Source organism: Sturnira hondurensis, unplaced genomic scaffold (assembly GCF_014824575.4).
Source record: "Sturnira hondurensis isolate 20B ecotype Veracruz unplaced genomic scaffold, ASM1482457v3 Scaffold0013063, whole genome shotgun sequence".
Classification (NCBI taxonomy): Eukaryota; Metazoa; Chordata; class Mammalia; order Chiroptera; family Phyllostomidae; genus Sturnira; species Sturnira hondurensis.
This window is the reverse complement of record NW_028085694.1, coordinates 284215-296278: the sequence shown is the minus strand read 5'-3', so window position 1 is coordinate 296278 and position 12064 is coordinate 284215. Positions and strand designations below refer to the sequence as shown.

Sequence of the window (12064 nt, the reverse complement as noted above, 5' to 3'; positions counted from 1 at the left end):
TCTTTCCAGCCCCTTTTTGCCTGCAAGGTTTCTTTTGAGAAATCAGCTGATAGTCGAATGGGAACTACTTTGTAGGTAGTTCCCTCCTTTCCTCTTGCTGCTTTTAGGATTCTCTCTTTATCTTTAATCTTGGGTAAGTTAATGATGAGGTGCCCTGGTGTGTTCCTCTTTGGGTCCAACTTCTTTGGGACTCTCTGAGCTTCCTGGCCTTCCTGGAAGGCTGTTTCCTTTGCCAGATTGGGGAAGTTTTCCTACATTATTTGTTCAAATAAGCTTTCAGTTTCTTGCTGTTGTTCTTCTCCTTCTGGCACCCCTAATAATTCAAATATTGGAATGTTTTGGGTTGTCCCAGAGGTTCCTAAGTCTCTCTTCAATTTTTTGAATTCTTGTTTCTTCCTTTTCTTCTGGATGGATGTTTATTTCTTTCTTTTGTTCCAAATCGTTGCTTTGAGACCTGGTTTTCTTCCTGTCGCTATTGGTTCCCTGAATATCTTGCTTTATTTCACTTGGGGTATCCTTCATTTGTTCTTTTATTTTTTGACCAAGCTCAACCAGATCTGTGAGCATTTTGATTACTAGGGCTTGAAATTCTCCATCACATAGGTTAGCTATCTCCTCATCACTTAGCTCTCTTTCTGAGGCTTTGCTCTGTTCTTTCATTTGGGCCCTGTTTCCTTGTCTTGGTGCAGCTGATGGGGGCAGTGCCTTAGGTATTCACCTGGGCAGGGCAGCCCTCTGTGCTGTGCTGCAGCACTGCCTGTGGGGGGAGGGGCCAGAGGGAACAGTGCAGCTCCCCTCCTTGGCTCTGGCCCACTTTCCAGTGAACTTTTTCAAGTGAAACTGGGAGTTTCTCCCATCTCAGCAACCACTGTAGTCCACAGTCAGCTCTGAGTCTCAGTTTCCTGTTCAGCCAGCCCTGCCCTTGCCAAGGTTTTTCTGAGCCAGCCTAGCCAGTGTCCTCTGCTGCCTCACTGCAGTTTCTCTCAGCCACCCCTGCCCTCAAGGTCCACAGCCTCCTCTTGGGTTCTTACCGGTCTGGTTGTTCTGTTTGACTGTTTCTTTAATTCCTTGGTTGTCAGAGCTCCGTGCAGTGTGATTTTCTGGCACTTCTGGTTGTCCATGATTTTAGGTTGGTTGTTATCCTCCTTTGGTTGTGCGAGGAAGCAAAGGGTTTCTACCTACACCTCCATGTTGGCTAGAACTCTGCAATACTCCCTACAGACTTCAGTTGGTTTTTCACTCTATTTGCCATCATTATGGGGGATTTAAAAATATCTGTGTATCTAAACAACCTATTTAACCTACTGTTATTTCAAGTTTCTTTGAACACTTCAAACCCAGTATACCTTTACTTTTTGTCATTGTAGGAAATAATTGTTCTGAACTTTTAAATTCAATATGCCAAACTTCGACCAAATTTTATTTCCCTAAATAAGATAACTGCACAAAGCACCTGGATTAATACCCTGTAGTGCACATGGTTATGTAGTAAATGATAACTCATGTTATTACTAATGTTCCTCTGGCTCTTTTACTTCGTTACCACTAAGCTAGATATTTGATTAAATGTTTCCATTCCCTTGATCCTTTAAGAAGGGTCTATCACCCCTTACAGATTAGTTTTTACTCTCTTTATTGTAAACCAGTATTACCAACAACCATTGTCTTACTGATGACATGTGACATCTTTCAAACTGGTCTTTATACCATACCCGCTGTGGAAACCCACAACAATAAATCACTTCTACCATCTGTCCAATCTGCTCTAATGTGCTGAATGCTGCTGATATGAATCACCTATTACTATAAATTTGAGTTTCTAACTTGAGCCGGACTTATAAAAGTTGTCCTATTTTTCAGGTTTTTACCTTATTACCAACAACTTTTCTTTCACCTGTCTGTCTAAGTAACGTCTACCCTACCTCAGACCCCTTGGCTTTTTTTTGTTTGTTTGTTCATAATTTTGTTTTATTGTATTTACTTTTTTCTTTATATTATTTTATTTTTTATTTTTTACAGTAAACTTTTGAGGAAGGTATATTTATTGCCATTCTAACGAAGCAGAAACCAAGGCTTTAAGAATTATATAATTTGCAAAGTGCTCCCCCCCATATTTCCAGTGCATACCTAGCATCATACATAGTCATCACAATATTATTGACTATATTGTACTTTACATTCCCATGACTGCTTTGTAACTGCCAATTTGCATTTAATCCTTTCAGCAAAAGGATTAAGTATAAAGGCTTAATGTACCCTCTTGTCTTTTATTTCATCCATTCCCTCAAAGACCCTCCTCTTTGGCAACAACAGGACTCTGTGTATGAGTCTGTTTCAGTTTTGTTTGTTCATTTATTTTGTTCTTTAGATTGCACATATGGGTGAAATTATATGGTATTTGTTGTTCCCTAATTGACTTATTTCGCTGAGTGTAATACCCTCTAGGTCCATCCATGCTGTTGCATATGGTAATATTTCATTTTTTCCTGATTTCGAACATTCTATTGTCTATGTATCCCACTGCTTTTTTTATCCACTCATCTATTGATGGACACTTGGGTTGCTTCCGTATTTTGCCTGTTGTAAATAATGCTCCAGTGAATATAGGGGCACATGTATTCTTTCAAATTAGTGTTTTGGGTTTCTTCAGATACATACCCAGAGATGGAACTGCTCGGACATAGGCAGTTCCACTTTTAAATTTTTGAGGAATTCCACACTATTTTACACAGTGGCTCTACCAGTCTGCATTCCCACCAACAGTGCAAAAGGGTCCCCTTTTCTCCACATCTTCTCCAGCACTTGTTTATTTACTGATGATTGCCATTCTGACAGGTGAGAAGTGATACCTCGTTGTGGTTTTAATTTGCATTTTTCTGATGATTAGTGACCTTGAGCATCTTTTCATATGTCTTATTGGCCATCAGTATGTCCTCTTTGGAGAAGTGTCTGTTCAGGTCCTCTGCCTGCTTTTTGATTGGCGTGGTTGGTTTTATTTGTTTTTGGTGTTCAGTAGTATGAGTTCTTTATAAATTCTGGATATTAACCCTTTATCAAATGTGTCACTGAAGAATGTGTTTTCCCGTTCAGTGGGTTGGTCTTTTGTTTTGTTGATGGTTTCCTTTACTGTGCAAAATCTTTTTACTTTGATGCAGACTCATTTGTTTATATTTTCTTTTGTTTCCTTGACCCAAGGAGATATGTCAGAAAAAAAATATTGCTAATGGAAATGTCACAGATCTTACTATGTTTTCTTCTAGGAGTTTTATGATTTCAGGTCTTATATTTAAGTCCTTAATCCATTTTGATTTATTCTTGTGTATATGGAGTAAGAAAGTGTTTCAATTTTTTGCAAGTATCTGTCCAGTTTCCCCAGCACCGTTTATTGAATAGGCCATCTTTACCCCATTGTATGGGTTTTTTTCCTGGGCCCTCTATTGTGTTCCATCAATTTGTATTTGTCTTTTTATGCCAGTACTGTGCTATTTTGATTACTATAGCCTTGTGGTATAGTTTGATATGTAACCTGATACCTCTAATGCTGTTCTTCTTTCTCAAGAGGCTATTGCTGAGGCTATTCAGAGTTTTCTTTTTGTGGCTTCATATAAATTTTGGGATTATTTGTTCTACTTCTGTACATCATTGGTGTTTTGATAAGGAATTGCATTGAATCTGTAGATTGCTTTCCATACTGTGGACATTTTAATGATGTTAATTTTTTGTGAACACAATATATGCTTCCATTTATTTGTACCCTCTTTAGTTTCTTTCTTCAGTGTCTTATAATTTTCTTAGTGTGAGTATCCTACCTCTTTGGTTAAATTTATTCCTAGGAATTTTTTTTTTGATGCAATGTAAATGGGATTGTTTGCTTACCTTCCCTTTCTGGTAGCTTCTTGGTGTAAAAAAATGCCACTGATTTCTGAATATCAATTTTGTTATCTTGCTACTTTACTGAATTCATTTATCAGTTTTAGTAGAGTTTAGTAGACTCTTTAGGGTTCTCAACATGCAGTATTGTCATCTGCAAATAATTAGTTTTCTTCTTCCTTTCCAATTTAAAGCCGTTTATTTCTTTTGGCCTGATTGCTGTAGTAGCTTGAATTCCATTACTGTGTTGAGTAAGAGTGGTAAAAGTGAACATCCCTGTCTCATACCTGACCTTCAAGGAAACACTTAGTTTTTCTCTATTGAGTACGATGTTGGCTGTGGGCTTGTCATATGTGGCCTTTACTATGTTGAGGCATGTTTTCTCTATTCCCGCTTTGCTGAGAGTTTTTATCATAAATGGATACTGGATTTTGTTAAATGCATTTTCTGCTTCTATTGATGTTATCATGTGGTTTTTATCCTTCAGTTTACTTATGTGGTGTATCTCTTTAATTGACTTGCAAAGATTGTAGCAATCTTGCATCCCACGGACAAATCCCACTTGATCATGTTGTATCATCTCTTTCCTGTATTTCTGAATTTTGTTTGCTTATATTTGTTGAGGATTTTTACATCTATGGTCATCAGGAATATTGGCATACAGCTTTCTTTATTTGTCATGTCTTTATCCAGTTTTGGAATCAGGATAATGCTAACCTCATAAAATGAATGTGGGAGTTCTCATATTTTAATAACATAAGGATAGATATTTGTTCTTCTTCATATGTATGGTGAAGTTCACCTGCGAAGCCATCTAGTCCCTGACTTTTTTTTTCTGAGACTTTTTTTGATTTACTGCCTTGATTTCATTAGTGGTAATCAGCTTGTTCAGATTTTCTGTTTGTGATTTGGTTTTAGAACATTGTTTCTAGGAATTTATCCATTTCTCATAGATTGTCCAGTGTGTTGGGATATAGTTGTTCGTAATATTTTTATAATTCTCTATTTCTGTGGTGTCAGTTGTTACTTCTTGTTCATTTCCAATTTTATTTGGGACCTCTCTCTTTCTGGATGAGTCTGGTTAATGGTTTATCAATCTTGTTTATCTTTTCAAAGAAAGAGCTCTTGTTTTCATTGATCTTTTGTGTTTTTTCAGCTCTATTTTATTTACCTCTGCTCTGATCTTTATTATTTCCTTTCTTCTACTGACTTTCGACTTTGTTATTCTTTTTGTGGTTAGATTTTCTATTTGAGATTTTTCTTGCTTCTTGAGGTAGACCTGTGTAGCTATGAATCTCCCTCTTAGACCTGCTTTTGCTGTATCCCATAGATTTTTGTGTTGTTGTGTATTTATTTTCATTTGTCCAACGTAATTTTTTATTTCTTTCTCAATTTCACTATTAACCCATTTACTGTTTAGTAACATAGTATTTAGCCTCTATGTATTTGTTTGTTTTCCAAGGGTTTTTTTGTTTGTTTGTTTTGGGTTTTTTGTTGTTGTTTTGCAATTTCTAGTTTCATACCATTGTGGTCAAAGATGTTTCATATGATTTCAGTTTTTTTAATATATTAAGACTTGTTTTATGTCCTATCAGGTGGTTTGTCCTCAAAAATGCTCCTTTTGCACTTGAAAAGAGTATATACTCTAATGCATTGGAGTGAAATGCTCTGAAAATATCAGTTAAATTGATTTGGTAGTGTTTTGTTTAAGGCTGCTTGCTTCTTTTTTGATTTTTATGTCTGAAAGAACTATCCATTGATGTCAGCGGGGTGTTAAAATCCCCTAGTATTACTGTCGATCTCTCATTTTGTGTCCATCAAGATTCACCTTTTACATCTACATGCTTTTGTGTTGGGTGCATGTGTGTTTACAGGGGTTATTTTGTTTGTTGGGTTGATTTCTTTATGTAATGTCCTTTTTTTGTTTCTTATAGCCTTTGTTTTGAACTCTGTTTTGCCTGATATATGTATTGCTACCCCACCTTTTTAAAAAAATTTCCATTTGTGTGAAATATCTTTTTATATCCTTTTACTTTCAGTCCTTGTGTATCTTTTGTTCTGAGGTAGGTCTCTTTTAGAAAGTATGTCTATGTGGGTCTCATTTTCTTATCCATTCAGCTACTCTGGGTCTTCTAATTGGAACATTTGTGCCATTTACCTTTAAAGTGATTATTGATAGGTATGTATTAATTGGCTTTTTATTTTTATAATTATGTTCCTCTTTTTCTTTTTTCCTTTCTTCTTAAAGAAGACCCTTTAACATTTGTAATACTAGTTTGGTGGTAATGAACTTCTTTAGCTCTTGTCTCAGATGCTCTTTATTTCATCTTCAATGTATGATAGCTTTACTGGGTAGAGTAGTCTTGGTTGTAAGTAATTCCTTTTCATCTCTTTGAATATTTCATGCCAGTTTGTTCTGGCTTCCATAGTTTCTATTGAGAAATCAGCTGTGACATTGTTTATGGAGCTCCTTTGTGGGTAGCTAACCACTTTTCTTTTGCTGCTTTGAACAATAAAGAATCTCCCTTCGTCTTTATTGTTTATTTTATTTGTCTTGGTGTGTGCCTCTTTGGGTTCATCTTGTTTGGGACTCTGCTCTTCCTGGACTTTTATGTCTATTTCCTTCACCAGGTCAGAGAAGTTTTCCATCGTTATTTCTCCAGGTAGAGTCTTGATACCTTGCTCTGTCTCTTCTCCTTCTAGTTCCCTTATGATGCAGATGTCATTGTGCTTTGTTCTGTCTCAGAGGTCCCTTAGACTATCATTATTTTTTTAATTCTTTTTCCTTTTTGCTGCTCTGATTGGGTGTTTTCTGCTATGTTGTATTTCAAATGACTGATTGGATTCTTTGCTTCATCTAGCCTACTCTTGATTCCTTCTAGTGTATTCTTCATTTCTGACTGGTTCTTTTTTTACAGTTTCTGTGTCCTTTCTATTATTTACTCTCTCTTTGTTTAAGTTGCACTGAGTTCACCTATTTTCCTCCTAGTTCCCTGAGCATCCTCATAATCAGTGTTTTGAACTCCGTATCTGGTAGCTGCTTACCTCCATTTCTTTTAGTTCTATTTTGAGGGATTTCTCCTGTTCCTTCCTTAGGGGCATGCTTCTTTGTTTACCCACTTTGCCAATGAAACTTCTGCTGTAATAGATTCTGAACAAGCCACATTGCATATAATGTCCGATACAATCCTGTCAATAATTCTATGAGATCTGTACAGGTATTATTACTGTTTGGGGGTTACTGACTTTAAGTAACTATTTTCAGGCCGCAAACTTTGGTAATAACACAAGTGTCTGGCACCAAAGCCAAACCTATCTGAAGCCAAAGTCTGTGTTCTTCATAATAATAGGTTAACTTGTCTCTGTGTTTCCAATCTATCCTTCTGCTAGTGTAGATTTTCTTAAGGGCATATCATCATCATCATTATCATCATAGCTGACATTTATTAAGAAGTAGTTACTAACTAAAGATGTTTTACACAAAGGAAACCATCAACAAAACGGAAAGGCAACCTCCAGAATGGGAGGAAATATTTGTAAATTATCTGGTAAGGGATTAATATTCAAAATATATAGTATTCAAAATATATAAAGAGTTAACACAACTCTATAGCAAAAAGCAAACAATTCAGTTAAAAAATGGGCAGAGAAACTGACTAAAGATTTCTCTAAAGAGTACATGTAGCCCTGCCTGGTGTGGCTCAGGGGATTGAGTGCGGGCCTGTGAACTAAGGGGTCACCAATTCAATTCCCAGTCTGTGCACATGTCTGGGTTATGGGCCAGGCCCCTTGTGGGGGGCACGTGAGACACAACCACACACTGATGTTTCTCTCCCTCTCTCCTTCCCTTCCCCTCTCTCTAAAAGTAAATAAATAAAATCTTTAAAAAATAAAAGACTGCATCTGAATGACCAGCTAGTACATGAAAAGGTGTTTAACATTACTAATCATCTGTGAAATGAAAATCAAAACCACAATGAGATATCATATCACACCTATTAAAATATCTACATCAAGCCCTGGCTGGTGTGGCTCAGTGGATTGAGCGCTGGCCTGCGAACCAAGGGGTTTCTGGTTTGATTCCCAGTCAGGGCACATGCTTGTGTCACGGGCCAGGTCCCCAACAAGGGCCACATGAGAGGCAACTACACATCCATCTTTAAAAGAAAAATGGCTACATCAAGAAGATGAGATAAGCATAGACGAGGATGTAGGCAAAAACCCTTGTACACTACTGGTAATAATGTGAATTGGTGCAGCCACTATGAAAAACAGTATAGGAGTTCCTCAAAAATTAAAAATGCAAAATACAACTACCATATGACCCAGCAATTTTACTCCTAGGTATATATCCAATGGAAATGGGAACGGATATTGAAGCAGTAGCTGTAGCCCCACATTCATTGTAGAATGATGCACAATATCCAAGATATGTAAACAGTTTAGCATCCATCAGCGGATGAGTGGATAAAGAAAGTGTTATATGTGTACATTCCTACACACACACAAATACTAAACTGTGAAAAATGAAAATGCTGCCATTTGTAACAACATGGATGGGCCTTAAGGACTTTATGCTAAATAAGCCAGATCAATAAAGACAGATACTGATACTGTATGATAGCACTTTACATATAGAATCTAAAAGCAAACAAACAAGACAGTAGAAAGTGTTTATCAGGGCTTAGGAGGGTAAGGAGGAGTTGGTTAAAAGGTATAACTTTCAGCTACAGAAGGTCTAAACCTATAATGTATAGCATGGTGACTCTAGCCGATAACATTATATAAATGAAATTTGCTGAGACTAGAACTTAAATATTCTCACCAAATATATATTTTTCTGTATATAGTATTTGAGGTGATGGATGTGTTAATTAATTAGATAAGAGGAATCCTTCCAAAATGTTTATATACCTCAAATCATTGCAATGTACCCTTTAAATATTTTTATTCATTTTTATGTAACCTGCTAGTTACTAGAGGGATATGTCAGATTGTTGTGTGTGATACAGTTTTTCAAAGCTTGGAATCAAATTGGACGTTGCACCCTTATCTCTTTTTTCTGTGGTAAAAATCAGTGGTTGAAACCCGATTTAGCAAAGATGTGATGTCATCAAAAGGAATGTGGTGCATTCTAATGTTGAGTATTTCTTTTGGTGTGCCACACATGTTACCATGTTTCCTTTGTAAAGTTAAAATATCTCCATTCTCCTGGAGTTTCTCAAGAACAATTTGGGAACTTCCATCTCCCTTGTGCTTCAGTTCTTTTTATGCTGGATGTGTACTGTGTGTTTTAGATTGTAGCACATGTTTTAAGTTGTTGCTCTCTTTCTCCTCCTGCATGTATGGCATCTTGATTAAATGTTTCTTGCCTTTTTATATTCACTTTTAGGCCTTGCAGAGGCTTCAGAAAAACCATTCAGATTTCTTAGGTCTACCAGAGCGTTCTCTTTGATCCTGTGTTCAGATTCATGGTGACAGAATAAAACACAAGTTGGGACAGTTTGCCAGTACTGCCAATCAGTACTTAGCTCATACCACTCATCTATTTTGGTGATTTGTTACCCTCAGGGTTTGACATTACCTACAAACATGCTTTTCTGTATAAAAACTGACCTGCTTCTTCTGGAAAATTGCCAGTAAATGAGCCATTACACTCGCAGTTTAAATTCACTAAGTATTGCTGGCTTCTAGTTATATAGAAGATACTTGGCTTTTCAGATGCTGTACCCTGCTTTATCTGTCCAGATCACACTGGATGTTAGGGTTTAAAGTAGGAGTGAAATAAGCCAGGTGTTGAAAGACAAATACCGTATGATCTCACCTTTAACAGGAAGCTAAACAACAAAACAAACAAGCAAGCAAAATATAACCAAAGACACTGAAATAGAGAACAGGCGGACAATCACCAGAGGGGAGAGGGGAGGGAATTTCAGGGGAAAAGGGGAAGGATTTACAGGAACAAGTATAAAGGACACATGGACAACTAAGGGGGGTGGAAATGGGAAGGAGGTGGGGAGCACTGGGGGTGGGCCTGGGATGGAAATAAAAGAAAGCTGTACTTGAACAATAATTTAAAAAATAAAGTAGGGTTGGGGTTCCATGAAACAGTGTTATCATTACTAACATAAAATATCTTACTCTGCTCTAGATCACAGCTATCACCTCCTAAAATTGTGTAGGGAACAATGCAAAATTGTTTAACAAAATTTGAAAAGCTTTATACCTAAAACTTTATTACAAAACTCCAAGAAAACTAGCCTAAGGCTTTGAGATACCCTTTTATCCCAAATCTCAAGATTTTTCTAACATACTTCAGTTTGAAGCGATATAGAGGAAGTAGAGAAATGAGTCGACATGTGAGTTTTACCAGAGTGGCTAGAATAAATGCAAGAGAGGTAATGGACCTCCTGTCATCCAGGGAAAGATACAATATTATTTTAGCAGCACAAAAGTATAAGAACTTCTAACAGGTATTGATTCCACCCACATCTATATCCCTGGCATCTGCTTTCTTTATAACAAGTCTTCCTCCTCCAGTCTAAAACAGTATAATCTAATTTACCAGTTACTGGTTTAATTATTTATTCCATTTATTTCCCAAAATAACTGTTTCCAAAATAGTTAAACTTTTAACTTGAATAGAATTTTATAGTACTCACACCCACCCATTTTATATACCATTTGCTGATCTTAAAATAATTATACTCATGCTTCCCCTTTTGTGACAAGTATTCTCTCCCATAGTGATATGCATCAGAGAAGAGAAATGAGGTGGAGGCCCTGGGCTCATATATTCACTGTCATAAATGTCTTTTTCTAGTCCTTTTCCTGACTCACTATGAGACCCTCTAGCATATTGTGTCTTGGATCATGTTTTTCATGTTCTCTTTTATAAGTGTTTCCCGTATTCATTTGTATCGACTAGTTTTATTTAAAGACAAAAGGTTTTTTATTAAGTGTACTAAGAGCTTATATAAAATATATAAGTTCATAAATCTAAAGTTGTTATTTGAAAGAAGTAATGTATTACTTTACTGCACCTAAAGGGAAAAACAGCCTCTTGTGGGTGGTCTGCAAAATCATGAAAAACAAAGTAAGTGTGGTACTTTATAATTAAAATGTATGTAGATTACAACACATATATAGAGAGAGAAAGGTCAGTTTATGGCTTGGACCCCCTCCCCCATTTATAAACTGGATTCTTCTAGTGAATTTAATAATTGATTATTAAAACTTTAAATACGTTTTTCTACTATTTGAGCATCATTTTCAGTGACTACAGAGTATTCCCTCATATGAATATGGTATAATAACTTACCCTGGTTTTTGGATATTCAAGTTCTCGCTTTGTGCTATTTTTTGTTGTTGTAATAAATGAACACCTTTTTATATAAACCTTAATATGAATTTCCCTTTTCCTCCCTACCTAAAGACCCCTGCTGTCACTGGCCCTAGGACCTAATGGTATTCTTTTGAACATTAGGGACCTAGTGTTCCTAAAGTGTTTATTAGCACAGTGTGTAGCACACCGTAAGTACAAAATAAATACTGTTGACAGTCTTTCCCTGACTCAACATTGAGACAAGGAAATAAGGGTTGAAATGATTCTTTCAGGTGTGCACTGAGATCTTTTAGCAATATCACAGCAAGGGATACCCAATGGCGGAGGAAAACCTGAAAGGTTACGGCTGTGGGTGAAAAGAGTTTCTGTAGTCATTGATTCGTGTTGGCCATTTCCAGTTGTATATTCCTTATATAAAAGGAATATCTCAGCTAGAGACTGCTGGGATATACATTTTTTCTTTTGAGTAAAAATGTACACATTTGTTAAAGTAATAAATATGAGAAATGTTGAAAAGCACTCTTTAAAATAGTGTGATCATTGTGTATGTTACCTTTGTGTATTGCATTTGTATTTTATATTTTTGTGATATTTCATTCACCTATGTTTCCAATGATGTCTTCTCTGTTTTCTTTTATTTTTTTTTAAATCATCCTAGTCACGTGAACTGGAAATTTCAGTTTATTGGCGTGATTGGCGGTCTCTGTGTGCTGTAAAATTTCTGAGGTTAGAAGATTTTTTAGACAACCAGCGGCATGGCATGTGTCTCTATTTGGAACCACAGGGTACTTTATTTGCAGAGGTAATAAATGTATTTTATTAAACATGCTTAAGTACAGTTGAAATATA

General features: G+C 36.4%; 1 protein-coding gene across 2 annotated transcripts in view; it reads left to right on the top strand.

The window, feature by feature from the left end:
* Positions 1 to 12064, top strand: part of PKN2 (protein kinase N2) — a 127804-nt gene that overhangs the window by 91029 nt on the left and 24711 nt on the right. For both annotated transcript variants that reach the window (XM_037060915.1, XM_037060914.1), the window contains exon 9: positions 11874 to 12017. In XM_037060915.1, coding sequence (XP_036916810.1) covers positions 11874 to 12017 — 144 coding nt within the window. The remainder of the gene's footprint in view (positions 1 to 11873; positions 12018 to 12064) is intronic.